The sequence below is a fragment of the Drosophila suzukii genome, chromosome X, assembly GCF_043229965.1.
Source record: "Drosophila suzukii chromosome X, CBGP_Dsuzu_IsoJpt1.0, whole genome shotgun sequence".
NCBI classification, from domain to species: domain Eukaryota; kingdom Metazoa; phylum Arthropoda; class Insecta; order Diptera; family Drosophilidae; genus Drosophila; species Drosophila suzukii.
This window is the reverse complement of record NC_092084.1, coordinates 16,453,709-16,480,964: the sequence shown is the minus strand read 5'-3', so window position 1 is coordinate 16,480,964 and position 27,256 is coordinate 16,453,709. Positions and strand designations below refer to the sequence as shown.

Genomic DNA, 27,256 nt, shown 5'->3' with positions numbered 1-27,256 from the left:
GTTGAAAGTTAAAGTACCAGGCATCTAAAAAATACATATAAGTACGCCTTTTATACAAAGGTAGTATAAACCTTAATTTTATCTCGCATTTTTAAAAGTTTATGCAAAACAATCACGCAATAATGAAATACAAAGATCTCCAAATTAAAAAGTAATCTATATACCTATTCTTTTTAAGTTCATTTGTACTTTTACAAAATAAAACGTATATTCATCCTGCTTTAAAGCATATGTTTAGACGTGCTTTCTACGTCAACCAACTTAAAATCATTCGATATCCAATAACTCGTTTGACGTCTTATCCAATTTTTATGTAACTCACATTGGCCCGTGATTATTTGTCCGATCGATTGACATTTCGAGCTTTGGCTAATGAAGCATCCAAAATGACTTGAGACACGAGAGAAAATATGTATTAAAGTAAAATTAGAAGAAAAATGTTTTTAGATTATGCAAAAACAAACGAGACAGTTGGTATCAGGGGTAATCGCTTCAGTGACAGCTATATAACTGGTGATTGGCTAATCAAAAGCATTTTTTGAAGCTAATGCATGCCTTTTGTATTCTCTTACTTGATTAAATCAAATTCGGGTTACATTTTACAAGACTCTTTATAAGCGAACTAAAAGCCTAGATCCATTAAGTTCAGGGCAAATCAGGAAGGCACATAAATAAGTTATTAGACAGAACCGTTTAAGGGAATGTTTGAAAACATGTTTTAATAATTGATTTATCATTCACATATGTAGTTTTTGTATAAGTATGCATTTTCTATATAGTAGTTAACATATGGTGCTGATGCTTTCCTTTCTCTACATTCAATTTGAACTGTTTTCGTTCCGTTCGATAATTATACATATGTACACAAACACGAAGCCCTGAAGGGACACTAGGGGTCTCCCGAATACATATTATATAGTTATCTAGGTGGCCAATGCTGACAACAATCGGGGGAGGAGCGGCGGAATCGGAGAAATCTTTAGGTCTGGGTCTGAACACTTGACAAAAATTTGCCTGGACCGGCAATAATACTCGCAACAAAACTACATACAAATATACAGACACAGTATCATAATATAATATACATTAAACAATTGAATAACAAGGGTACGGGACAAACAAAAAAAAACGCATATCGAAAGGCAGGAAAAAAAAACGTATAATATTATTTGTATGCCAAATGGTTAGCGATCATCTAGCGCGCTTAGAAAATGGGTATGTAGTTGTCGATCTTTGCGCGGTGCTTCTGGGCGACGCACTCGGCGATCCAGACAATGTTGCGGCACTCCTGCTCCTTGAGCTTGAGGTACGCGTAGAAGACTCCGAAGTGGAACTGCTGCAAGAAGGCGTACACGTTCAGCTTCACCTCGTGCTCGAAGAACTTGTCCTCCAGCGTCTTGTCGCCGGGATTGTTGCCGGATCCGTCGAACAGGGCGGCGTACTCCGCGTAATACTCGGCCACGGTCTTCACCTGCTCGTAGTCGTCAGCCCGAGCCAAAGCGGCCAGGCCGTCGGGGTACATCTTGCCGCAGTTGGGATACAGCTTGGCACGGTCGTCCTTGGACAGCTCGGTGCCGAAAGAGTTAATGGTGATGATGATCGCACGACGATCGGCCTCAAACTACAATGGAAGATTATCATCCTATTACTTTAAATTTAAAAGAGTATCCCCGTTAATAAATAAATAAATATTACTAAGCTAAAAGATTGAATTATGATTAAATCGTAGTAAACCATAAAATATTGTTATAGTGGTAGACTTCTTAAGTCCCTTTCAGTACAATTTATACGAATTAGGGTCTGCCCTTAACTGCAAATTGATAATGGAAAGTCTCTCAATTTTCTAGAAATTAAGGGAGATTTGAACTCATACTAAAGGGATCAGAGATAGCCATTTACAGAAAGAAAACAAAATGGAGCAGGTGAAATAGACATGAGGTGGAAACAAGGTAGGTGAGAAGTAATAACCGATAGCATGTGTACTATAAGGCTTCTAGTATTAAATTTCTTGCTTATGATAACCCCCAGGAAGAGAAATAGTAGCCACTTACAGCCAGAATCTCACACATGACGTCGGCGGTGGCGCCGCCCATGTTCTTGCAGAAGTTGTAGAACGCCTCCAGATAGGCTTTGTAGAGGGTGTTACGGATGATCTCAATGTTCATCTCGTCCAGATCCTGCTCGGAGATGCAGTCGACGAAGAAGGGAGCCAAGGGCGTGTCCACCAGAACGGCGTTGTACAGCTCGGCGGGCGTGGACGCCACATGGATGGCCTCCATCTGCTCGAAGCTGCCCAGTGGGTGGCACTTGGGGATCAGCTCGGAGATGGGTCGCTGGTGCAGCGTGCCGGTGATCAGCAGGATGATGTTGTCGATCATGTAGCCGTAGGTGATGAAGTCCAGGAAGTTGGACAACGGCTCCACAGCGTGGTTCCGCATGTGCTGGAACTCGATGACCAGCTTTTCGCGCAACTTGTCGTCGATGACGGACACCGACAAGGGCGAGGGCTCATTGGCCAGGAAGCTGCCATAGTCGGTTCCCTGCAGATGCAGCTTGAGATCTGTAAAGTCCAGGAAAAAAGCCGGTTATAATGCCATTTTCATACGCTATTTTCAATAAAACAAGATGGTTTTGTGTGAGCTCTGAGAGGGGCAGGTTAAACAGACTCTTTAAATGTCATTATTACACATAATGTTATAAGTTTAATTCAAGAATGAGATAAGGCACCCTGATTTTGTACAAAACTTGACTGATACAATAAAATCAAGCAAAATTGCATTTGAACTGGATTATATTCAAGTAAAAGTGACTAGATATGAATAAAAGTGGTTACATTAAAAAAAGGTTTTACGGACATTGAAATCGAACGAACTATGGATTCTATGGTTGCTATGTGATAACATTCCAGCTGACCCTGTGCCTGGATCTGAAGAACCTGGACCTGTAATATCCAGGATGGAAAACCAGTTGAAAAACGTCAACAAATCACAAGACAAGCTTACACACACCGGCGCAGAGATACATTAACAGCAGTGCATGTATACACACACGCACGCCTCTGTTATCGCGCTGGTCATGTGACCCAGGGGCGTATGGGAAAATTGGGTCTTCGGGGTATTCGTGTTCAATGGGGCCCGGTACTCACCCTCCAAGGTCTCGCACTGCACCAGGTTCAGGTAGTCGGCCTGCTTCAGGATGCCGCACTTGAAGCCCCGGCACAGACCCTCCAGATATCCATTATCGATGTTGAACATAAAGCCCGAGCTGTTCATCTTGATGACACACACACACGCAGAGGAGCTGGCTGGAAGTTGAAAAGGTGACGAGTTCCAGTGGATTTCTGGATTGGTGGATTCCTTTCTATTGGGCTGCTCTCGCTCGACCGAAAGTTGCGCGAATTGTGTGGCGAAGGGCGTGCAGTTCGAAACGGAGCGACGGTGAAAATTCAACCTTTTTTCTCTATCGATCGACAAGTCATATGATTTCGAGCTCTTCCTCTTCTTGTTTTTTTTTCTCGTCCAAACGTCAGCGCAAATGTTCCTAAAAATGGACGAATGTCAGGTGACAGCGTGCGCTTAACAGCACGCTGTTAAATTCACCCCTGGTCTGGCAACGCCCCGCGAATTCAAATTTAAATTTTGGGTCGCTACATTAATTTTCTTTGTTTATGGCTTGAAAATATTGAAAAATCAAACATATACAATGTTTTTAACTAGTCCTTATTTTTACTTTCAATATGTGTACATAATAAAGGTAAATGTATATAAAATTAAATAAACTCGTATCACACTCTGTAAAATGAAAATGTTAAATGTAATGAAGATATTTTTGTTCATTTGCAAAAACTAAAAAAAAATAGAACTTTAAAACTAAAAAAGCCTGTTAGGCAGATTAGTTAAAAACTATTAGTGAATAATAAGAAGTATAGTGAAGAATTGTACAAGTCTTTTAATATGAATGATTTATATTATTATTGTAACATTTGTGTTCTTATTGTATTCGTTCACGATTTATATTGTTTTTTAAAAATAAGGACAACAAATTTAATCTTATTGAGAAAATCACTAACAGAAATCCAAAATCATTGTGATTGTGGGCTAACAGTGGAACCTGCTGCTGCCGTTCCGGATCCTAGGAACTCCAGCTCCAGTTCGATGTCAACCTTGGGGTCTTTGCTTCCGGGCAAGATCTCGAGGATCAGAAAGACATCCAGTCCAGTGGCCCCGGCTACTGCCGTTTCGGGTCTTCGCAACTCTAGCTTTCGTTCGATGTCACCCACTACATCTTTGCTTTCGGACTTTAAGGCTCTGCGTTGCCTTGCTCCAGAGGCCCCTTCCATCCTACTGGTGTGGGCCTCAATCCTTCGACCCATCGTTAAACCTTCAGGGATGAATTCTTCAGCTCGTGGGACTGCCACCGAAAGACCTTTAATTATGGGTTGTACCGTATACAGGATACCCTATACACTATATAGGTGACCCTGAATAAGTTATAGCTTATAATCAAAGGACTTCCGGTGGAAGTGCCAGGGGCTCAAGAATTCATCTCTGAGGCATTAATGATGGGTCGAGGGATTGCGGCCTCACCGGTCGAATGGTAGGGAACTACGGATGACCAACGGAACGCAGAGCGTTAGAGCCCGGAAGCAAAGATCCGGTGGGTGATATCAAACTAAAGCTGGAGTTGTAAAGACCTGGAAAGGCAGCAGCTGCTGCCACTGGATTGGATGACCCTTCGACCCCCGGATTTGGTTAAGCCAGTTCAGTGCCCTTGCGCTTGAGATCGGCTATCGTGTCCAACTGACAGTGGCGCCGCATTAGTCCCCGACTCGCACTCCTGGCTGGGAGCCTCCTCCTGCTGGCGAGGACTCCTCCTCAGCTTGTCGGTCTGCTCCAGCTGCGCCATCTGCAGATATTCGAAACTCACGTTGGAACGCTTTGCCAGCGTGACGAAGCATTTTCCTACACCAGTTTGCCTTGCCAAAACTGAAGCAAGTCACTCACAAAATTGCAGCCTTTAATTTCGGGTTTTAACTCACCGTAAGCCAGGTCTAGGATAGGATCCACCTTTAATTGAAGGTCTTTAAGAAAACTGTTCGCGAACTTCAGATCAGAACGGATTCAGAAGTGCTTTTCGCTCAGCATGTAAATCCTTCTGCCGTCCATCGTCAAATGAAATATATTTTTCAAGTGGCTTCGAATGACATGACAGTTTGCCAAGGCCAACTTGATTATCTATAATAATCTCAGGATTGCAGGTTACTTGGCGAAATCTCTGGATTCTTGGTATTTTTATGGAGCTATGACCACGAATCTTTTTTTAGTGAATATTTCGGAACATTGTTGTAAAATGAGTTAAAAGAAAACTGTATATTAATTACTTTCAAGTTGCTTATATCTTTTCACTTAAAGAAATATTAATTGAATGAAATCACAAAATTGCTGCCTTTAATTTCGGGTTTTAACTCACCGTAAGCCAGGTCTAGGATAGGATCCACCTTCAATTGAAGGTCTTGAAGAAAACTGTTCGCGAACTTCAGTTCAGAACGGATACACAAGTTGTTTTCGCGCAGCTTGTAAATCCTTCTCCCGTTCATCGTCAAATGAAATATATTTTTCAAGTGTCTTCGAATGACATGACAGTTTGGCAAGGCCAACTTGATTATCTATAATAATCTCAGGATTGCAGGTTAGTTGGCGAAATTTCTGGATTCTTGGTATTTTCATGGAACTATGACAACGAATCTTTATTTAGTGAATATTTCGGAACAGTGTTGTAAAATTAGTTAAAAGAAAACTATATTAATTACTTTCAAGTTGCTTATATCTTTTCAATTAAAGTAATATTAATTGAATGAAATCACAAAATTGCTGCCTTTAATTTCGGGCTTCAACTCACCGTAAGCCAGGTCTAGGATAGGATCCACTTTCAATTGAAGGTCTTTAAGAAAACTGTTCGCGAAATTCAGTTCAGAACGGATATCCAAGTTGTTTTCGCTCAGCTTGTAAATCCTTCTCCCGTCCATCGTCAAATGAAATATATTTTTCAAGTTTCTTCGAATGACATGACAGTTTGCCAAGGCCAACTTGATTATCTATAATTATCTCAGGATTTCAGGTTAGTTGGCGAAATCTTTGGATTCTTGGTATTTTCATGGAACTATGACCACGAATCTTTATTTAGTGAATATTTTGAAACAGTGTTGTATTGAAAGAAAACAGTATATTAATTACTTTTAAGTTGCTTATATCTTTTCAATTAAAGTAATATTAATTGAATGAAACCACAAAATTGCTGCCTTTAATTTCGGGTTTTAACTCACCGTAAGCCAGGTCTAGGATAGGTTTCACCTTTAATTGAAGGTCTTTAAGAAAACTGTTCGCGAACTTCAGTTCAGAACGGATATCTAAGTTGTTTTCGTTCAGCTTGTAAATCCTTCTGCCGTCCATCGTCAAATGAAATATTTTTAAACTGGCTTCGAATGACATGACAGTTTGCCAAGGCCAACTTGATTATCTATAATTGTCTCAGGATTGCATGTTGGTTGGCGAAATCTCTGGATTCTTGGTATTTTTATGGAGCTATGACCACGAATCTTTATTTACTGAATATTTCGGAACAGTGTTGTAAAATCAATTGAAAGAAAACAGTAAATTAATTACTTTTACTAAAAGTAATATTAGTTAAAATGAAATCATAGTATATATATAAAGTTTTCCCTATTATTAAAGGATGCATTATTATTCAGCATTTTAAAGAATATTTATTTAGGGTTCACAAAAAGGAGCAACACAATAAGGACACAAGTAGTTTTTCAACAACTTCTCATTCCCGCTTGAAGCGATCGGGATCCTCCCATTTACGGCGTCTGGCCCGGATCCTCTCGGTGAGGGCCGCCACCTCATCATATGGCTTATAGTAGTAGGCCACGAACATGAAGATCAGCATGTCGACGAACATGAGGCCGGCGAAGAGGAAGAACTCGCTGGCCTGCGAGTCGAAGAACTTGAGTTCCGCGATCACCACCACGATGACGTTACCAAAGGCCACCGTGAGCAGCCAGCAGGCCTGCAGGACACTCTTCATGCTGGGCGGGGACTGGGAGTAGGAGAACCCCAGGCCCGTCACCGAGAACATCACTTCGCCGAGGGTCATCACCACGTACTGCGGCACCAGCCAGAGCATGTGCATCGAGTTGGGGTTGGTGACCTCGATCACGCGGGACACGAAGGCGCCATGACTCTGGCCAATCAGCATGGCGTATACACCGCCGGCACGTAGCTCCACCTGGGTGAGATTCTGTTCCGCCACCTGGACCCTATACTTGCCCGTGTTCAGCTCATGGAGATCGTGATTACGGGCGGGCAGATCCAAGGTCGCGTCCTGCCCCCCATCCTCTGTCCAAACCACCCTGGTGGTGGCCAACAGATTCGCCAGGGTCCGCACAAAGGCCCACGAGCGATTGGACTTCTGGACCTCGTCCTCGTACCAGTACTTAACGATCGCATGAGAAGGACGCAGGAAAAGCGAGTGGGCGGTGGCCTCGTACAGCTGCTGGGTACCGCCCTCCAGAGTGGTGCATCCTAAGGTAACGAAAGTAATTATCAACGATAATAATATATCAACTGTTTGTAATCCCCACTACAAAATTACAAAGAACTTATCTATGCAACTCTGTAGAGCACTTTAAATATGAGGGTTCTAAATTAAATGCAAATACACATTTTAATTTTTATACCCGTTACACGTGGAGTAAAATGATGTACTAGCTACGTCGGATGGTGTCTAACAGGTAGAAGGAAGCGTTTCCGACTCAATAAAGTATATATATTCTTGATCAGGATCACTAACGGAGTCGATCTAGCCAAGTCCGTCTGTCTCTCCGTCCTAATGAAAGCTGAGATCTCGGAAACTATAAAAGCTAGAAAGTTGCATGAAGATTCTTCTAACGCTAAAACCTATCTAACGCCCTCATTTTTGAATATTTTTTAAAGATTTAAATAAGACGTTGTTTTTATCAATACCCATCTACATGCCAAAAATTATTCAAATCGGACCATTCATTAAATTCGTTCAGTTATAAGCAAATAAAGTGTGCAATCTTAGAAACAGCTGCTTTGCATATCTCCATCTCCCTCGCAGAGGGATTGACGTTCTCTCTTGTTTTGTTATACTCTTGAAAAACTTAACATAAAAGTTAGTTTGCTTGAACAATTTTAAAGAAGGTTAGATTATATTTATTTGTATATCGCTTAAATTTCTTTTAAAAATCTAAACATGTATTTATTCTAGTCTGTCTTTTTAAGAATTATTTGTAATGCAGTTTAAGTTCGTTCTTTGTGGTAAATGTTCAGATTAGTTATAAATTAGGTGAATAATTTTATCTTGTGCAAGCATTCTTTATTACAATAACCATTTCTCTAAACATTAATACCCAAGAATGTGAAACACCTTTGGAATCATAAGAGATATTTCCAGTCAACCGACGTCATTCTTTAGGACAGCTTGATTAGTGATCCTAAATCTCTTTGTCTTTCTGAGGTAGCACTTGGTATCTTTTAATGAGATTAGCTTAGAAATGATCATTGTCTGTGGTGACACACTAATCTCTAAAGAAACGACTACCCTGTGGTGTCAAACAAGATCAGTTGGTTTTAAAAATGTTCACAAGTTCTGGATAATACCAAGAACTGGCCAAAAATAATGTATTGATTTTGGTACAGAGCTGGGAAGGAGGCTGATGATTTCCTATGTGGTAACTCACCTTCGGTCAGGCTCTCCACGGTGTAGGTTAACTTGAAGGTTCCATCGCTACTGGTGGCCACACTGCCCGAATAGTAGTAGTCCAGACCCTTCAAGGTGAAGCTCTCACGGGCTCCAAGGTTTGTACTGAAGCGATACTCGCAGTCGGGGATGCCGCTGAAGACCCGAAGCTGGGTATTACCACTACTCGGGATCAGTGGGTAAGTGTGCTGCAAGGGATGGAAGGTATAGGTACTCCTAAGTACTTAATTTTTCCCCTTTGGGAATTCTCTACTCTTCTATGATTGTTGATATCATAATCTCCAGAATGATCTTATGGAGGAGAGGGAGCACAGAGAGCACAGTTCAGATAGAAAGAAACACAGAAGGCAGACCAGACATAGATTGTAGAGTAACAACACGCAGCGGGTTATATCAGTAGTTTTCTTTTATTAGATTAACTAGATGGATGTCTTCTCATATGCAACAACGCCCGGTCGGGGCTTCACTTACACTTAGCTCGGGAATGGACAGAGGCCCCTAAGGATTCACATATACACATCTACAAGTACAAATACAAATACATATAATACACAACGCAGGAGAGCGAGCAGGACGAATCGGATGGGATCGAGTGTGTCCGGGTCTACTCGTCGATGTCCTTGCCCTTGTTCTCGACTCCGCCCTCGAGGGGCGGGATCTCGGCCTTGGCATCGCCCGCCGTCAACGGCTGGGCCTCCTCCAGTGGCTTGTTGGGATCATTGGGCACATAGTAGTAGGCCATCACCATGAAGATCAGCATGTCGGCGAACATAAGGCCGGCGAAGAGGAAGAACTCGCTGGCCTGCGAGTCGAACAGAGCGGCCTCGGCGATGATGACCACGATGACGTTGCCAAAGGCAACCGTGAGCAGCCAGCAGGCCTGCAGGACACTCTTCATGCTGGGCGGCGCCTGGGCGTAGGAGAACTCCAGACCCGTCACCGAGAACATCACCTCACCGAGCGTCATGATCACGTACTGCGGCACCAGCCAGAGGATGTTCATCGAGTTGGCCTCGGTCACCGTCACCAGATTGGCCGTATACCCATCACTGATAAGCAGGGTGTACACTCCGCCGGTGTGGACATTAAATTGTCCAACTATGGTTTCCCCCACCAGGACATCGTAAACCGCCGAGTTCACACGCGTTAGGTTCGTCTTGGCGGCCAGTTCCTCATAGGCCACCTCTGCCTTGGACGAACTTTGCCAACGGATCGTCTGCCCCTGCGGCACATTGGCCACGTTGCGGATCAGTGGACGACTCTCGCTGGGCTTGTCCACATAGTCCTCCTCCCAGAAGTGGGTAGTGGTGGCATTTGTCGGGTTGAGGAACAGCGACCAGGCCTTCTTCTCGGTCAGGGTTTTCGTGGCCCCGACAACATTGTTGGTGCAGGCCGCGTTCTGGCTGGTCAGGGAGTAGACCAGGTTCACCGAGTTGGGTAAGTAGATGTCCTTGTTCGTGTAGGCATTCAGCGAGGGCACCGTCACGCTCTCCACTCCCGCTAGGTTCGACGTGAAGGTGTAGTCACAGTTCTCCGGGTTGAAGATGCGCAGCTGGATGTTCTGGCTGTAGGGCAGGTCGGGATAGGTTTTCTAGCGACAGCAAGGCGTGCAACGAGAGAGAACGGGAAAGTGCAGGTGGAGGTGCAAATACAGTACAGTACAGTATGATTTTATACGCAAAGCTATTCAATAAGGCGATCTTCAGGCTGTTGAAGCCCCACGATACCCACCCATATCTTCTTAGCTTAGGGAACCTCAAGTTATTAGTCCTAGTACAACTCACCTCCAGATTGAGCTCCACCACGCCGGAAATGATGAAGGCTATGCCGGCCAGGATGCCGCCCATGGTAAGCTTCTGCAGAGGTCGGCTGATGCCCACGAGCCGCAGGGCCGGATAGAAGGCCACATCGTACAGGGGGATGAAGAGCAGGATGAGCAGAGGGTTGAGGACTTGCAACTGGTCGGGCTTGATGTCCCAGGAGCCCATGTCGCCGTCCATCCGGGTGGCCTGGAAGGTCCAGCGGGAGCCTTGCTGATCGAACAGTGCCCAGAAGACCGGGAGCGGCAGGTAGAGGAAGAGCACTCGCATCAGTACCTTGACATCGTCGATCAACTGGCGATCGTACTTCTTATCGGCATAGTCCAGCCAGTGCTCCCGGGGATTGGTCTTCTTCTCCTTGCACTTGGTCGTTATGGCAGTCCAGATGGTACTGCTCACCAGCACCACCATGTTGCCGGCCGGCGGCTTCATCTTGTAGAGAGATCGTCCCAGAACGAAGATGATCACCGAGACAATCATCAGAACGGCGGGCACTCCGAAGGCCAGGGGATAGCAGTTGATGTCGTTGAAGCAGGACACATCCTCGCGCAGGATCGGGGTCACCGTGGTGGAGATCAGCGATCCGGCATTGATCGAGAAGTAGAAGAGCGAGAAGAACGAGGTGATCTGCTTCACCTGCTCCGGCACCTTGAACTGATCGCCGCCGAATGCCGACACACAGGGCTTTATGCCACCCGATCCGAGGGCAATTAGCGCCAGGCCCAGCATCGTGAACGTCTCGACGGGCAGGTTGAGTGGTCCAATCGCTCCCAGGGTCAGCAGCACCGATCCGCATATATACACCATCGATAAGTACAGGATCGTCTTGAATTTTCCCAACCAGGAGTCCGAAATGATGGCGCCGAAAACGCAGAGGAAGTACACGAACATGGTGAAGACGTGGAAGACCACAGTGGCGGTGTCATCAGAATAGTGCAGAGCTCGACTCAGATAGAGAACCAGGACAGCTGTGGGGAATACAGACGAGATTAGTAGAGATTCAGTAAAGGGATCCTGTGGATTCACCCACTTCGCATGCCGTAGTAGTTGAACCGCTCGCAGAATTCGTTACTGATGATGAAGAACACGGACTTGGGATACGGCAATTTCTGAGAAAAACAATCGAGGGGGTAGAATACTAGTTAGTTCGTGCTTTGATGCGGAGGATCAATGGGGATTACCTTCTGCTGACCCTCAGCCTCGGAGACGTTCTTGAAGTCATTGGCCTCCTGCAGTTCCTTGCCATTCTTCTCGGGCTCCTTGCCATTCTTCTGGGGTTCCGCAGCGATTTCGGGCAGCTTTTTGGCCTCCACCAATGCCTTGCCATTGCTCTCGACGGCGGGTTGACTTTCGGCGAAGGCTGCAATCGGGGTGGAGTCTTCTACGGTCGCAACACTTGGGGTGGAGTCTTCCACGAGTCCAGCACTTGGGGTGGAGTCTTCTACGACCAAGGCTCTTGGCGAGGGACTCGCAGAAGCGATCTCTGCTGCAGGAGAAGGCGCTGGTTCAGCCACAGGCTCAGCCGCTGGCTGTATTTCTGCGGACGAGAGAAGAATCCAGGTTTAGGAATTGGTACTCTAGTGCTTGGAAGTTGGTAGAGCCCACCCAGCAGGGGTACTTGCTCCGCCGGCCGTTCCATTTCGTCTGCCTACACAGACGCGCCAGTGATCTGTTAGATCAGCGACATTTCATCAGAACAGGTAAACCGAAACCGAGACCGAGACTGGCGGCCTTGTGCTTGACACCTCCGCCACAGATAAGGACTGCTCTATATTTGGCCAGGCCTTTGCCTTACCCGTGGGCGTGTGAATTCGGTGGCCCGGCATAAATTTAAACGCATTAGCACTGGCCGTAGAGCGTTTACGTGGTTTACGACTGTGGCAGACAGATAGCCCGTCCAGGAAAGATAGCTCTCTCGGGGATCGCCTCGACATTACTGTGACAACTTGACAGAGAGCGTGGCTTTTCACTCCATAAACAACATGCTGATTACTGACGATGCTGCGTCTGGATGTCTGGTGGGGCTTAAATGGTCATGTCCATGTGAATCGAATGGTAATTGCAGCGAGTGCCTTTAGTCATGGTCATGGCCATGTTCGGACAACGGGATCTGGATCTGATCGATGTTGAATGGTTCAGGAAGCGACTGGGAAAGTCCCCAATGACGGCCTGTGAATGGGTCTTATCTGAGTGTGATATCCAGAATCGGTTCGGCTCGTGGCTAATCCATCGATGCTTTATCAGCGTTTATGGCCGCCATTTGAGGCAGCAATGAAGCCATCACATGGCACCATAAACCGTGGAAACAATGCTATTGCACGCACAACACTCCACATCAAACATCCATTAACATAAAGCGCCTTATCTCCGGGGGAACACAAGTACGAGTATACAAAATGTACGAGTACCAGACGTGTACAGCATTGACCCGCTTCGGTGGACGTTTGAAGTCGCTAGACCAGGCCCCACAGTGACCTTATCCACTCAAATCCAATCATTCATTCATCCCCAGTCGCTGATAGTATGGTATATGGTACCAGGGATCTGTGTCAATGTCGCGAAGGAGATGGAGATGGGGCCCCAAACAGGAGTACTCTGTGATCGAGCGATATGGGAAATCACAAGTAACCACAGCCCAATTGGAATCGCTGATATGACGGAATTTACAACAATGTAATTAAGAAATAAATATAATGGGGGATTTTTCTATAAATAATAAGATAAGCCTGGTATGTCTTAAGTGCAGTTGTAAAGAGTCGGGGAGAAGTGTTGTGAAAGTGTTCTCAATTTCACTTTCTCAAGATTTCTTTTTGAAAAGCTTTTAGGGTTCGGGAAATGGAGAAGTATATTGATTGCTTTGTAGGTAGTTAGATTGACTGATGATAGAGAGATAGATAGATATACATACATATACATAGATATAGATATACATAAAAAATCTTTGTGAATACGAAAATGGATAGACAATGGCAATACATTACTTTTCGATTGACTTTTAGTTTAGTTTATATTAAAAGATGAAAAGATAAATATGCAGACAATTAGTGAAAATATGTAATTAGTGGAATTTTTATTGGTAGATTAAAGGGTATGAAGTTATGTTAACAAAGACGTAGGTTTCATGGAGTATCAATATAGGACAATCGCTAAGTTTTGGAGATATCTTGAGTTTGTACTATAAGTTCCGAACTGAATGGAAGATCCAGCAAGTGCGTACGTGCCTGTTCAAGTGGCTCTTGGATGACATTGCAGATTGGATCGGTCGGGAATATGACGACGTTATCGCAGTTGGTAATGTTAACCGATTGCCCATCGAATCGGTTGTAAATTTAGCACCGACCCAATATCATAATCGCCATAGAGAGGATCTAAGTGTAGAGTATCCACCCGTGTATCGCGCGGATCCAACTGATTTACAAGCGATTAGGTCGAGAGCGGTTTATTGGTCCAACGTAATGATAAGCGGCGCATAGGGGGTTTCGGCCCAACTTTAATTACAAATGTTTTGTTTTTTTTGGCGTTGGAGAAACAAAATTATTCAATGGAAGTTGTCAGAGAGTGTGCTGGTGCTAGATAAGTTTGTGTTTTCGGTAGTGATTGTCTTGTTCCGTTCGGAATAGCAATTACGGCCCCCGATAGCGTTGCCGCCCTATCCAATCTGGCCAAGTTCTGTCCCGAAAGTGAGCAACCATATACCACATACCAAATACGAGTAATCGAATACCTAGCAAATTGCTCACTAATTGCAAGCCGTTGCACTATGTACTGGCATTTTCCAGCTCTCCCAGCGATTTGTCAGCAATTGTTAGCTTGGGGAATACCAAACAAAATCGCATTCGGAATCTGAATCACAATCGTAAACACAGTTTGTTAGCAGTTTGTGTCTATGAATATGCAAATGAAGCCGGCGACTGACATTGAAATGCAGGCATACAATTATACAAATTAGAAAATATATAATGTAGGCAAGACAAGTTTTTTTTTCATTTTCGATATAGGCAAGGTCTGGCCGTGCCAATTGACCAAGTTTGGTAGTTCTTTTTTCGGGGACCGGCAAAAGCGAATCCGCATTTGGGCCGGGTTGTGGTGGTGGAGCCGCTCAAGTGGCTAAAGCCCCGGGCAAACCACTCGAACTCGAAATCCCTTATCGGAGCGATTAGATTTGCGGACTGCACACGCCGCCAAGAGAACCGAGTACCAAGTGTTCTGGAAATCGTTCCTCCGTTCTGTCACTAATGCCAATAAGTGTCCCCAGATATTCCGCTAATCTTTACAGCTTGAACGTTACCCAACGGCCTTTATTCAGAAGGAGAGGGTTGGTATTCGGGAAAAAGGCCCGCAATAAATTAAGTAAAAGTGACACCATAGTCTAGGGCGGGGGAATTTTCTGTAGTATATATGGCATTTTGAGGAAAGCTGACTCAAGGTTTAATATCAAGTAAAATTAAAAAAAATATTCCTATTCACAACTCATAGATCGTAGACACGAAATCAATTAATATAAAACGCAGTTAAATTGCGTCAAGGAATGTCACCATATATGTACATATGTATGTACATTGTACCCATAGTATCTACAGACTACAGAGACTCTCCATGCTGTATCTCCAAAATTTGGGTCGTAAACCTCGGTTCAGTGATCTGTATAATTACCACCCCGCTGTAAAAACTATAATTATGTAGTTAGGTTTTTTATGATTAGCAATACCATTTTCTTTATCCGTCATGTTGGGAATCCGTGGATCGCTTTACATCCGTTACGCGTCACTTGAAATCGAAGAGAAATATGACATTTATTTAAAAATCATTACGTTGTACGTGTATAATATGTGGGACGAGTTGCATAAACTCAAGCTTTCTTTTTAATAAATAAAAAAAGGAACACGTTTGTATTTTATTTACATTGAGAAACAACAGATACAACAGGAACAAAAAAATATAAGTCCTCGCCTGCGGTTCAATGAGCTCAAAAATCGGTGCTCAAAAAAGGGTTGGTATTATTTTTAAAGAAAAATGGCTAGTCTTGACATTTATTAAAAAATTGCCAATACAAAATAATAAACTTGATCTAACAACATGGGATATCAAGATATTCATATATTCTTATCAAGAAGAAAAACTATGATCTCAATTGATGTTTAATGGGTTATAAATGGATTTTAAATGTGAACTGGGAAATAAAAATGAATAACCCATAGCTAAATAAATATCTGTTGCGTTTTGTATCTTGATATCATAAGGAAATAATTAAAAAATGAGATTATTTGAGTCAATAAAATTAATATATAAAAAACTTCTTAAAAACCTTCAATACTTTCGTAGGAGATTCTTAAATTTTGAAAAGTACTGTTGAAACTTTTTAAAGTTGCTTATTTATTTTACTTAAGTTTTTTATTGTCTGTCTCTGTGTTCTCTTTGCAAGTTATCTTTTGAATCGTTATTGCTTTTATTGTTCATTCCATGCCGCGCACTCGTAACTCACATTAAAACATTTAACAACTGCAAAAAAATATAGAACGCACGTCGGATCGGTTGGGATCGGCTTGGAAACGGTTTGGAATCGGTTCGGGATCGGTTTTGGATCGAGTAGAGTAGGGTTGAGCGACCACGTCCGCTAGCGGCGATCAACAGCCTCAGACTGAAGTATACTGCCGACGAGCTTTGCTAAGAAGCCGTTAACGGTTATGCTGTTGTGCAGCTCTGCTCCGCCCTCTGCCCGCTGCGACTGCGCGCGTGCTCTGCCTACGTCGGCGTCGCTGCCTCTGCCCGCGTCGAAGGATGACAAAAAGCGTTAAAACTACATAATGATAACCCTAATCGCAGTGTTATCGACAGCCAAGTGGAAGTATTTACGGCCCGGTGTTCGCTTACCCACAGTGAATGAAGTCGCAGTGGCTCTCACGTTGATTATTTATGACCCACTACCCATCGAAATAAACCCCTTCTTTCGGCCACCCCTTAACTCCACCTGTCAATTCCAGATCATCGTCCATCACAAACTGCGTTTGAGGGCTGCGTTTATCGCACCTGCCACGCCCTGTCTGTCATAAGCCTCTAGTTTGGTGCGGATTGCGCCCAGTCATTAACTAAATATTTTCAACGACCTATCGGTTATCTCCGGGCATTACTTGCAGATCTGTGGGATGGGAGCTCCCCACCCTCACCCACCATAAGTCATGAATCGGAAAGTCGTCTACTATATATAGTCTTAAGATAATAATTCAAGAAGCTACTACGTCTATGGGCTGATAGTACTGCTAAATAGAAAAGATAATGTGGGTCAGGGGAGTTTTGAAAGTGAAAAAGTCAAATTTGGGGATCCACAACGTCACAACGTCGGACAGCAATCACCTTCATTATTATAGATTGTACCTAAAAAACCAAACCGATTACTGATTAGCCTAAAATATTGATCAACAAGTTACTAATTAACCATTTAATTTTCAAGAAATTAAAAGTACTCCAATTATTACTGAAGCACTGCGTCCAGTCTTTAATAGTTATGACTGGCATATACCGAACTAAATGACTTTCCTTTTTCACACTTTTTAGAGTGTAAACAACAAACCTTAAGACCCAGATGATTGGCATTATTTTGGAAGCACTACAATAAATTTTAATAAACCCTTTTAATTAAAGCATGGGAAAATGAACTATTAGAAAGCCATTAATTAAAACTAAATAATAATTTTAAACGTGTAAAAGTAGATGAATTAGAGAAATCTTAAAAGTTCACATATTACTTCTTAAATTAAACCTGAATATGGATTAGAGGTTTAAAAGGTCTATAGTGTATAGTGTATAGTATATAGAGTTTTTTTGTTAATTGCAAAATTATTTTGGAGTCTAAGATCTTGATCTAGCAGCATAATTTATTTCGTAGAGGGTAAAGACTGATCGACGAGTTCCCCCGCCAAGTGCAATTCCTGCATCACCACGAAATGGAAGTTCCGAAATAAAGCCCCTATAGTTTTAACCCTCTTTGTGTCACCGCCATTGATTGGCATCTAATCGGAGGTGGTCGCAAAACTTGTGGCGTTTTTGTTTTATGAGCTTAATCGCTGCGTCGATAGCTGCGAATAGTATTTATGGCCGCCTATCATTATAGCCATGCCCAGAAACAAGTATAAACATCTATTGGCCATAGCCAATCTGCCGTTTCCCGATAGCCCATAGCCTATAGCCGATATTGTTATTGTTATTTTTAACCATTATTGCTCAACGAGGGGCCCTGACTGTGCGACAAGTGAACTTTTTGTTTTGCTTCTTGCTTTCGATTTTACGATTGTCACTTGGCTCGAGATTGCATGGTGTCTAGTCTTTATAATGCGAGCTATGCGATCGATTGAGTAACACTTAATTAAAGCCATCAAGACGTTAGGTGTCTGTGTGTCGATCGATCGGGTTGCGTGTTGACAAACATAGAGATCCGTAGGGGTACTTGTACCCCCAGCTAGCTATTAGATACCATACCATTTATGAAAACTGGGAATCTGGGTGAAGAAACTCTTCGCTGATCCTGGGTCTTACAGTTAAGACCTTATCAACCTGCTGGCCAGGTGGCGATAGGGTCTTTTCGATTAGATCGAAACCTACATATTTAATCGGTGGGCTAATCGCACACCCAAGCACGAGCTTGCCAAATCGCACTTTGCGCCGATTAAGTAACCGGGGCTATAAATGCCAGGCGAAACAAGATATTGCTAACCGATGTCCTTGCCTCAGATAGGCAGATACTCCATCGAAGATACTCGATCGATCGGTTTCTTAGGCCAGTGTCTCAAGATGTTCGCAGATAAGGGCACTTGTGAATCCCAAGTCGAGGTCCGGACCCCGATATCGATGCTGATAACTGGTCGAGTGTTTGCTCAATTGATTGCAATTGCACACCGATATAATCCTTTCACGTGAACTTGCTGAGTTGATTTTTTCGCGATTATTTACTGAGTTTGGCTAAAAAACAATCTCTAAAATAATCGATTTATCATGCAATAATTTAATTTAATTCATATTAGAGTTAACTCACCTATGAGTGATTCTATGTGAAACGTATTGAGATTTTCTTTATGGTTTCAAAACGATTTCATATTTTTATCACGATATTATACCATTTATATAGGATTTATTAAAAAAAAAAAAATTAAATCCATTTGACAGAAGCAAAGACATGGCGATGCCTTTTTTGTTACGTTTATGTTTAACTTAACATTCTATGGAGTAAAAAAAAGATAAAAATTCTCGTTAGTTATTATTTTTGCCAACCTTTCAGATAAAAAAAACCGCCATAACAGTTTCCAAGCAACTTATAGTATAGATACCAAGCACATGCTCTCAAACATTTGTACCCATTTCCTTAGTCTGAGCTGTCAAAAATCCGAACTTTAGTTGAAATATGTACTACAGGCAGCGGGATCCCGAGATTTACGGCAGTTCCAGCTCGCTCTGCAGCTCCAGCTCCGATCTGAGTCGCCTAATAGCCGGATCTAAATTCAGTCGAAGTAGGTTTATAAATTCCATTCCATACAATATAACATCTGTAAATTCTAACAGTACGGCGCTTTACCCGCACTCGAAAGAGGGAAGATCGGTCTCAGCACGTGCACTATAGTTCATACGAGGCTTTCGATTTAGAGGAGGTGAGTCTGAAATTCAGTAGGAAATTGATGTTTTTTGACACATTTGTGTACATAAATACTTTCGCAACCGCCCAACTTAGTGATATACCACGGCGCTAGGCCTCTATTCTCGTGAAAAACCTCAGTAATCTCAAAGCGAAACAATTGCTAATGCGGATCATAAATCTTTACAACTGGATAGATTTATGGTGGCCTGGGAAAGTCCCACAAATTACTCAAAGCCGTAAAGAAAACAAACACAGATAACAGGCACTTGGCACTCGACCGTTCTGCACGGCCAGGGGTCCGATAGTTAGAAAGAATAGGATCGAAAAAGATAAGATCAATCCGAAGTTATCAGTTTATTAGCTTCGTCTGAAAGATATTCACAAGATAGTGCAGATAGTGTAGTTGCCACAAGATATGTTACCAAGATATCGGCAAAATAAAGATAAAGCAAGTTAAATAAGAACACATTCCAAGAAACATCCAATAAAAACATTTTCATTAGAAATGAAAGCAAAACCACCTTCATAAACAATACTTGGATATGTGCTGCAAATAACATTCTTCTGGTAAATCCTACTCAATGATAAGGTAACATACTCAGGGTATATTGTTTCCAAAGATAAGGATACATTCTCTGCAAGCCTACTGAAAAAACTTGGGTTCAACAAAAGTACAAATACATCTGTTTCCCGTCCAATTATGGGACTCCTAGCGATAATACTAATCCGTGGGGTATCCACTAATTCAAAGAGTCGTCATTCAACAGCATTGAACTTGACTGTAAAAAGCTTTCCATGAAAGAGAAGAGGAGGTGGGAACACCCCTATAATAATAAAATGAAGAACGACGCTGCAGCTGCAATGATCTCTGAAATAAGAGAGAGAAAGAGGGTTGGAGCTACACAGAAAATGAAAACTAGTTATATCTAGTATTAAAAAAAAGAATTAAATTCAATATTTGTCAGAAAAGTTGTATATGATCTCCACATAAAGACCTATGTTTTTCATCCATACAATAAATATTTCTTGCAAATGGTATTTTAATTTAAGTTAACTTTATTTGTATTTGTATTTCAGAATAATTGTGCTTATGAGATTTTTAAGAACATTATAAAACACAGTTTTAATTATAAACATGTTTTTAATGTATTTCTTTTTATTTTTTAAGTATGCCACTTAGTACAATGTTACAAGTTATCATACCTTAGGTCTTAACCTTTTTTTGGCAACTCTAAAGCTTTTTGGTATGTAAGCCATTGTAAATTACATTTTTTTGAGTGTGGAGAGCGCAGCTTAAAGCTTTGTTAGTTCTTGCTCTCCTCCACCATCACCTCCCCCTGCCCCGCCCGCTCCCCTTTCCACCACAACCACCTGTTTATCTAAAAAATTAATTTGATTTTTGTTCTTGCTCGGTTTGTGTGTGTGCTTTTTTTCTGTTCGCCTCTCGACTGCGCTGCCGACCGCGACTGCGACTCAAGTTTAAAAGCGCAGCTTGCAAATGGACAGAGCATCATTTATCGTCGGCCAGCGACGACGATCGTTTTATGGCGTCAACGTGGTGATCACCTGCACACCCACCTCCCCACCGAAGTCCCCTGTTTTCACCTGTTTTTTGTACTTTTGTTTAACATCTTTTTTTTCTTGGCAAGCCAAAATCAGTGCAAAAACCTTTTTGTCAAATCGTGTGCGTGTGTTTTGCTGTCTCTCGTTGTGGTTACCGTTTCTCCGATTTTTCGGGGGTACTTCGATAAAATTCCAAAGTGCCCAGCGATTCGGCGACTTTTGTGCGAAACTCATTAAAGAGCAATTAAAAGGTAACCAAAGCTAAAGCCAAGCCAATGCCAAAATGGCAAAGGAAATAACTAACGGTAAAAACGGAAAAAAAGAGGAGCCCGCTCCCCAAATTACGGTAAGTGGTCAAGAAGGGTTAGGGCTGTTAACGAGCGGTAAACGGAATGCCCCAATAAGGGCAGGCACAAGAAATCTTTCAAGGAAAGGGGAACGAAAAAATGTACAGGAAGAAAAGGGCATTAAGAATCCAAATATAATGGAATATTAGAAGAGTGTGTTCAAGTACCTTCCCTACCAAATCAATTTAATTTTTTGCATCTTAATAAACTGTATTAAATTTTACTGCTTGATTGATTTGTTATTTTGATATTAGTATTTATGATCTCTTAACTTACCACCATATCGTACCCATTTTTCTTTCGGTGTGCGTAGAGTAGAGAGCGGAGAACAGCTACTTATCACTTTCAGTTGTCAATTGAGAAAGTACAGTGCACACAAAGGCACACACATTAGTGTACTTGCATTGGTCGGCCGAGAAAAAGAAAATAAGAAAAAGAAGCTGCGAACTCGCCAAGTTCCAATGACTTTTCTTCGGCTGCCTCTTTCTTCCCACTTCGCTCTTCTCCATTTTTTTTAGTTTCTTCTGTCCCCAAGGCTATTGATCGCAATAGCAGCGCAGTCGACCTTGAACGCCCCCAGTGATCGAGAAATGTGTGTCAAACAAAACTCAAACCAAATCAAGATCCTTTTATTGCCCGCAAATTGATTTAATTAATTGCCAGTGTCAGAATCAAAACAAGAATCGAAGAGTTTTGAGTTCCACAGAAGGGTGGACCAATGAATACCCTTTTAAGAAACAACAACTTTAATAAGAGTACCATGGGTTCAATAGTATCTGGTTATCTGTCAACCATAACGCTAGCGTTTCTACATAATGTGGCTTATTTTAATAATTGATATACCATTTTGAATATATTTAATTTGTCGGATGAAACCCACCATTAAAGTTATTCAGTTGTACCAAATAATTAAAATTACTAACCTAATATGACCACTTTGATAAAAGTTGTTAAATAAACCCTTGCTTGAGTTTCCAATATACCCCTAATGTAAAAGGGAATGGTCGATAGTGACCAACTTTTCTGTTAGGCACGCGAATTCATTTACCCCGAGCATTGTGATCAGAATTCCCGAGCATTGTGATCAGAATTCCCGACGATAACCTCCTAGACACCTCTGAGACAATCAGCTGTAGCTTTGATCCCACCATCTTCTGCTCGAACCCCTCAAAACCCTACAAGTTCCTCTCGATTCCAACCCTTTCCCCCTCTCCGGCGATTTTATATTGTTTGTTAATTTATTTGCCTACGTTTAACAACTGTTACTGTCGCGAGGGAGGCGTGGCACGGGCGGGAGAAAGGGCGAGAAGACGGGTGGCAAATCGAACTTTAAAGCTCGGAGCCAGCGCCGGAGAATTCTTAGTTCGATACCGAACGTTGTCTTCAATAGACGACAGCTCAAGATCCCAAGATCCAAATAAAGTGGGGTGTAAAGTGTAGCTGGCCAGATTTAAGCCGAAGTCAAACTATAGTCAGAGCCAAAATTAAAACCCCCCGAGTGAATCGAGCGTTACATAAAGCCAGTTATGGCATTTGTCGGCAATGCAGTTGTGGGCCCGGAGAATTGCAAATCAGCAACGGTGAGTCTTCCGAAGAGCGAGGAGAGAAGAGGCAGTTGGCCTAGGCCGTGGTGTGCGTAGAATTCTCAATCATCAATGGATCACTTACCCACTGACAGATGGAGTCAGCCTGGTACTGCCAATGCTGGCAAGCTTTGGCCGGAGAAAACCCGTTTGCATTCCGTTGCTCACCTTGGCCAAGAGACGCTGCAAATCAAAACAAAAAACAGAAAACTATAAACTAAAACGCCAGGCAAAACAAAATAAACGCAACATAAACGAAAGCCAAAATGAAAACGAGACGAAGTGACGACAAAAGCGACATTACCATAAGAATAAGCTTAGACAAAATCAAATGATAGGAGCTATTCGAACTAAGAAATACCCTAGATTTCATCATTACATTCTAAAAGAGTCCCTAAACCGAGATCGTATAAAAGTTCCCCCGTAGAATTAGTCATTTTCCTCTATTTAATTCGCATACACTCTTAAAAATAAAATACGTAAATTAAATAATCAATACAACAGATGGGTGTAACTTTATAAATTATCAATTTTTACTACCTCATTAAATTTTTTTTAATTTTACTGTGTGTACAGTTTCTTTTAAATAGTTTCCCAGCTAATATTATCCTATTCACTAAGCTACCTAGTTCCATTGTGGCAACAAAGTGGTACTATTCTTTCCATATAAAAAATCCCATAGTACAACAATATAAAAACCTATAACATTTTTGCAGTACTTAATAATACATCAAAAGAACGTTTTTCTCAGTCACTTCTAAAAGTCACTCATAATTTCGAGACTATTATAAACAGATTAAGAGTTACAAGCTTTAAAAGACCCTTCATAAAAGAGTTAATTTATAAAGATCTCCTTCGTCGAAGAACCCACAGAAGTTGACACAAAGCATTTTTGACCATTGAAACAAAGTTAACTGGCGGTGGGTAGAAAGTTTTGACTGCCTTTTTCACTCGAGACGATGGAATGTCTATGAAATTCAATATGCACTTAAAACTCAAAAATATCTTTTTGACTTTGGGCGTTGTATGAGTTACTACCGACGTGCTAGGGTCTGAAATTTGCAAAGTCAGTCCGTGAAACGACATATTCTCAATGGTGGGGCATCGATAAAGAAAGGCAGAGATAGGGTTGGGATCTGATAAAGGAAATATGTGCGAGTACAGGCAATTAGATCGCGATAGTTTTAATGACGCTGGTTCTTTTTTCTTATAGTCTCCCACCATTCCGTATCCCAAGTCGGTGGCCTTCATCATCAGCAATGAGTTCTGTGAGAGGTTCAACTATTATGGAATGCGAAGTGAGTAAATGTTTGGGGAGGGATATCTGGTCGTAACCCATCTTATAAATCTTTTATTTTCCAGCCATTCTGGTGTTGTATCTCACAAACAAGCTGGGCTACAATGAGGAGACCGCCACGGTGCTTTTCCACACCTTTACCATGCTGGTCTATATCTTTCCCCTGATCGGAGCTCTGATAGCCGATGGCTGGCTGGGAAAATACAAGACTATATTATATCTATCGTTGGTCTACAGTTTGGGAGCCATGGTGGTGTCCTTTGGCGCCGTTCCACTTACAGGGATGCCAACCAAGTTAGTATATGGGATTGATTATGTAGTATAGTTATGATATCATACCTTATTTAATCCCTTTCAGAGCGGTGACCGTTGTGGGACTCTTGCTAATTGCTATCGGAACTGGTGGTATCAAGCCCTGCGTTTCTGCCTTTGGCGGAGATCAATTCTCGCTGCCCGCACAGAGTCTCCAGTTGGCCAAGTTCTTCTCGCTCTTCTACTTTGCCATCAACGCGGGCTCCCTGATCTCGACCACATTTACCCCGATCCTGAGGGCCGATGTCCATTGTTTTGGGGATCAGGACTGTTTCTCGCTGGCCTTTGGTGTGCCCGCCATCCTGATGATCATCTCGGTGTTGATCTTTATGGCCGGCAAGCGTTTGTACAGGTGTCAACCGCCAGCGGGCAACATGATCTTCGGGGTTTCGCGCTGCATTGCGGATGCCTTCAAGGGCTGGCAGAAGCGGAGACACTCTGAGCCGATGGAGAGCTTCCTGGACTATGCCAAGCCGACGGTGGGTGCCCGAATGGTGCGGGAGACCAAGTGCTTGGGCAGGATTCTGCGCCTCTTTCTGCCCTTCCCCGTCTTCTGGGCCCTCTTCGATCAGCAGGGTTCGCGCTGGACCTTCCAAGCCACCAGGATGGACGGAATGGTTCTCGGCTTCCAGATCAAGCCCGATCAGATGCAGGTGGTCAACCCACTGCTCATCCTGGGATTCCTGCCGCTCTTCGACTACATTATATACCCCATTCTGCGGCGCTGCGGCATCAGGAGGCCCCTGCAAAAGCTTACCATCGGCCTGCTCCTGGCTGCCCTGGGATTCTTCCTGTCCGCTGGTCTCGAGATGAAGATGGAGCAGGCTGCCTACGGAGCCACGCCCACTGAACCGGATGTGGCCCACCTGCGGATATACAATGGCATGCCCTGTCGCTATGAAATTTCAAGTGAAGTGGCTAGGATGATGGGCTCCCCACAGCATATAGAACCGCTGGGCATGTGGCAGGATCTGACGGTCCGTTTGCCCAAGACCAAGACGTACGCATTTAAGGCTCAACCTGCCTCCGGAGATTGTCCTGCCATCACTGGGAAGTTGCGTTTGCAGCCGGGCAAGTCAGTGGGCTACTTCCTGGCCCAGGACAAGCTCGTGGAGTTTGCCGATGGACTGGAAATGGCCGCCGTTGACAGTGGTCGCTCCTCGGTGAGGGCCTTGCTGAATACACCCGAGGGCGAGGGACCTGTCCTGCTCTCCACCGGGTCAGCTGGAACTCCAGAGACCCCCATCTCTTTGGACAATCGAAATGCGTCGCAGCTGTACAGGATTGTAGCTGGCTTCTCGCAGGTTAACATCAATGGCCAAAAGGTGGCCAGCTTCGAGGCCAAGGGCGGAGGACTCTACAGCCTCCTGGTGGCGGGAAGCTCCCGCGATGGCTACCAATACAATCTGGTCGAGGTGCTGCCCCCCAGTGCCGTGTCCATTCTGTGGCAGCTGCCCCAAATCGTTGTGATGACGGCGGCCGAGGTGATGTTCTCGGTGACGGGATTGGAGTTCTCCTACTCCCAGTCGCCACCGAGCATGAAGAGTGTGCTGCAGGCCTGCTGGCTGCTCTCGGTGGCCATTGGCAACATGATCGTGGTGGTGATTGCCGAGTTCAAGTTCACCAGCTCCCAGTCCGGGGAGTTCGCCCTTTTCGCCACCCTCATGCTGGTGGACATGCTCATCTTCCTGTGGCTGGCCCGCAGCTACCAGTACAAGGATCAGTCCGAGGACCACGAGGAGGACGACGATCCGGTGATTAAGGATGTTATGCAGTCGAAGCCCCGGGCAGCTGCAATCGAGCATCCCCAGCGAAGAGCCGGCGGCATGGAGGCGGATCCGGGCTATGGGGCATATCGCAATCACGCCTACGATAACGATTTCTCGGAGGCCTGAGATCCATAGTTACGAATCGAAATGAATATCATAAACCATATTCCCTCACTTTCGTCGCCCGCACTCGCATTTAGTAGTAGTAAACTCTTGTATTTATTTTATTTGTGCGCATTTATATTCATAGTCGGCTGTAAATACGTTCGTTTTAAACGAGTGTTGTGTGTATGCAATTTTTTTACCCCATTGTTTTGTAAATACATTTTATACGTTTTATTATACTTGGTGTTTGAATATTGAGTATTTGAATTGACGGGATTGGTTATTAGAAATTATCCAAAAAAAACCTTTACGATATTGTTGAACTTTTCAGATACGATTTTCCGTCTGTTAACTACAGTTACAGTTTGAATTTGAACTGTGTTTAACATTTGCTGTTAACCAGCCCCTGTTATTTTCAATGTAGAGTAACTGCATTTGTCCGGCGCTGCCACCTCGCTGGAAAAAGATACAGTGGTGGCCTGTATCTGTAGTGCGCTGTATCTGATAGAACATCTATGTATCTTTCAAGTTGAAAATGAAAAGTGAATTGAAAAGTGATCGATTAAAGTTAAATAGTTAAATTAGTTTTCAGTTGTGTTTGTAAGTTAAAAATTAAACCATTGTAAGTAATTTTAGGTGTAGACCAGGGCACCATTCCCGAAAAGTCTGCTGATATTGGAAGGCAGGGGCGTAGTTAAAATGAGTAGGCGTCCCCTTTTTAGACAATTGGGCAGCCCCAATGGCCGTCGTTTTTTCACCGACAGCATTCAATGTGCGTAGTCACCGAAGAGAAGTTGTAGTTAGAGGGCCTTTCCGTTAAACATGTATATGCAGAAAAGAAAAAAATGACTAAAAACCTAAAACCCAGCTAGCTAGTTAGTAAAAACGTGGTTCCACCTCGTGTAATCGGTTAAATTGCATAATTCGGGCTATTTCATCAAACAAATTGCGGCGTGGAAAAGAAAATTTATGGAAAGGCATTGCCAGCACTGCACAAATTTTCCAAGAAGTAGGCGTAAGGAAGCCATTTATGCAAACGCAGGCACATACGAG

General features: G+C 43.2%; 4 protein-coding genes across 7 annotated transcripts; 1 reads left to right on the top strand and 3 right to left on the bottom strand.

Annotated features, from left to right (window-relative positions):
• Positions 1-692: 692 nt before the first annotated feature.
• Positions 693-3,510, bottom strand: VhaAC39-1 (V-type proton ATPase subunit VhaAC39-1). Its single transcript, XM_017086499.4, has 3 exons — positions 3,146-3,510; positions 2,052-2,560; positions 693-1,621 (listed from the first exon to the last, which is right to left on the bottom strand). Exons 1-3 carry the CDS (start codon positions 3,270-3,272, stop codon positions 1,205-1,207), a joined length of 1,053 nt encoding a protein of 350 aa, XP_016941988.2. The 5' UTR covers positions 3,273-3,510; the 3' UTR covers positions 693-1,204.
• A 3,241-nt stretch (positions 3,511-6,751) lies between these two features.
• LOC108018893 (peptide transporter family 1-like) lies at positions 6,752-9,304 on the bottom strand. The gene is made up of 3 exons (XM_070997290.1): positions 9,256-9,304; positions 8,765-9,007; positions 6,752-7,583 (listed from the first exon to the last, which is right to left on the bottom strand). Exons 1-3 carry the CDS (start codon positions 9,302-9,304, stop codon positions 6,826-6,828), a joined length of 1,050 nt encoding a protein of 349 aa, XP_070853391.1. The 3' UTR covers positions 6,752-6,825.
• Positions 9,173-16,258, bottom strand: LOC108019173 (peptide transporter family 1). Of its 3 annotated transcripts, none has more exons than XM_017086934.4 (6): positions 16,087-16,258; positions 15,313-15,371; positions 11,786-12,141; positions 11,635-11,713; positions 10,569-11,572; positions 9,173-10,375 (listed from the first exon to the last, which is right to left on the bottom strand). In XM_017086934.4, exons 2-6 carry the CDS (start codon positions 15,329-15,331, stop codon positions 9,389-9,391), a joined length of 2,445 nt encoding a protein of 814 aa, XP_016942423.2. In that variant the 5' UTR covers positions 15,332-15,371; positions 16,087-16,258; the 3' UTR covers positions 9,173-9,388. The 3 variants fall into 3 exon arrangements, with proteins under 3 accessions (XP_016942423.2, XP_016942425.2, XP_016942422.2); XM_017086936.3 differs by having other exon boundaries at positions 16,127-16,245; XM_017086933.4 differs by lacking the exons at positions 15,313-15,371; positions 16,087-16,258 and adding an exon at positions 12,210-12,347.
• A 4,473-nt stretch (positions 16,259-20,731) lies between these two features.
• Positions 20,732-26,442, top strand: LOC108019194 (peptide transporter family 1). Of its 2 annotated transcripts, none has more exons than XM_017086968.4 (4): positions 20,732-21,136; positions 23,934-24,018; positions 24,083-24,311; positions 24,376-26,442. In XM_017086968.4, exons 1-4 carry the CDS (start codon positions 21,074-21,076, stop codon positions 26,222-26,224), a joined length of 2,226 nt encoding a protein of 741 aa, XP_016942457.2. In that variant the 5' UTR covers positions 20,732-21,073; the 3' UTR covers positions 26,225-26,442. The 2 variants fall into 2 exon arrangements, with proteins under 2 accessions (XP_016942457.2, XP_065723599.2); XM_065867527.2 differs by lacking the exon at positions 20,732-21,136 and adding an exon at positions 22,645-22,717.
• The last annotated feature ends 814 nt before the right edge of the window (positions 26,443-27,256 follow it).

Bases quoted from the DNA above. Each gene is read 5' to 3' on its own strand.
- VhaAC39-1 (XM_017086499.4), bottom strand. From the start codon at position 3,272: ATGAACAGCTCGGGCTTTATGTTCAACATCGATAATGGATATCTGGAG. The intron at 2,561-3,145 runs GTGAGTACCGGG...TGGACTTTACAG, and splicing joins GCAGTGCGAGACCTTGGAGG to ATCTCAAGCTGCATCTGCAG. The intron at 1,622-2,051 runs GTAAGTGGCTAC...CTTCCATTGTAG, and splicing joins TCATGTGTGAGATTCTGGCT to TTTGAGGCCGATCGTCGTGC.
- LOC108018893 (XM_070997290.1), bottom strand. From the start codon at position 9,304: ATGTGTATATGTGAATCCTTAGGGGCCTCTGTCCATTCCCGAGCTAAG. The intron at 9,008-9,255 runs GTAAGTGAAGCC...GGAAAAATTAAG, and splicing joins TGTCCATTCCCGAGCTAAGT to TACTTAGGAGTACCTATACC. The intron at 7,584-8,764 runs GTGAGTTACCAC...TCGTTACCTTAG, and splicing joins CGTGGAGAGCCTGACCGAAG to GATGCACCACTCTGGAGGGC.
- LOC108019173 (XM_017086933.4), bottom strand. From the start codon at position 12,243: ATGGAACGGCCGGCGGAGCAAGTACCCCTGCTGG. The intron at 11,714-11,785 runs GTAATCCCCATT...TGTTTTTCTCAG, and splicing joins AGGCTGAGGGTCAGCAGAAG to AAATTGCCGTATCCCAAGTC. The intron at 10,376-10,568 runs GTGAGTTGTACT...TGCTGTCGCTAG, and splicing joins TGGTGGAGCTCAATCTGGAG to AAAACCTATCCCGACCTGCC.
- LOC108019194 (XM_017086968.4), top strand. From the start codon at position 21,074: ATGGCAAAGGAAATAACTAACGGTAAAAACGGAAAAAAAGAGGAGCCC. The intron at 21,137-23,933 runs GTAAGTGGTCAA...TTTTTCTTATAG, and splicing joins AGCCCGCTCCCCAAATTACG to TCTCCCACCATTCCGTATCC. The intron at 24,019-24,082 runs GTGAGTAAATGT...TTTATTTTCCAG, and splicing joins CAACTATTATGGAATGCGAA to CCATTCTGGTGTTGTATCTC.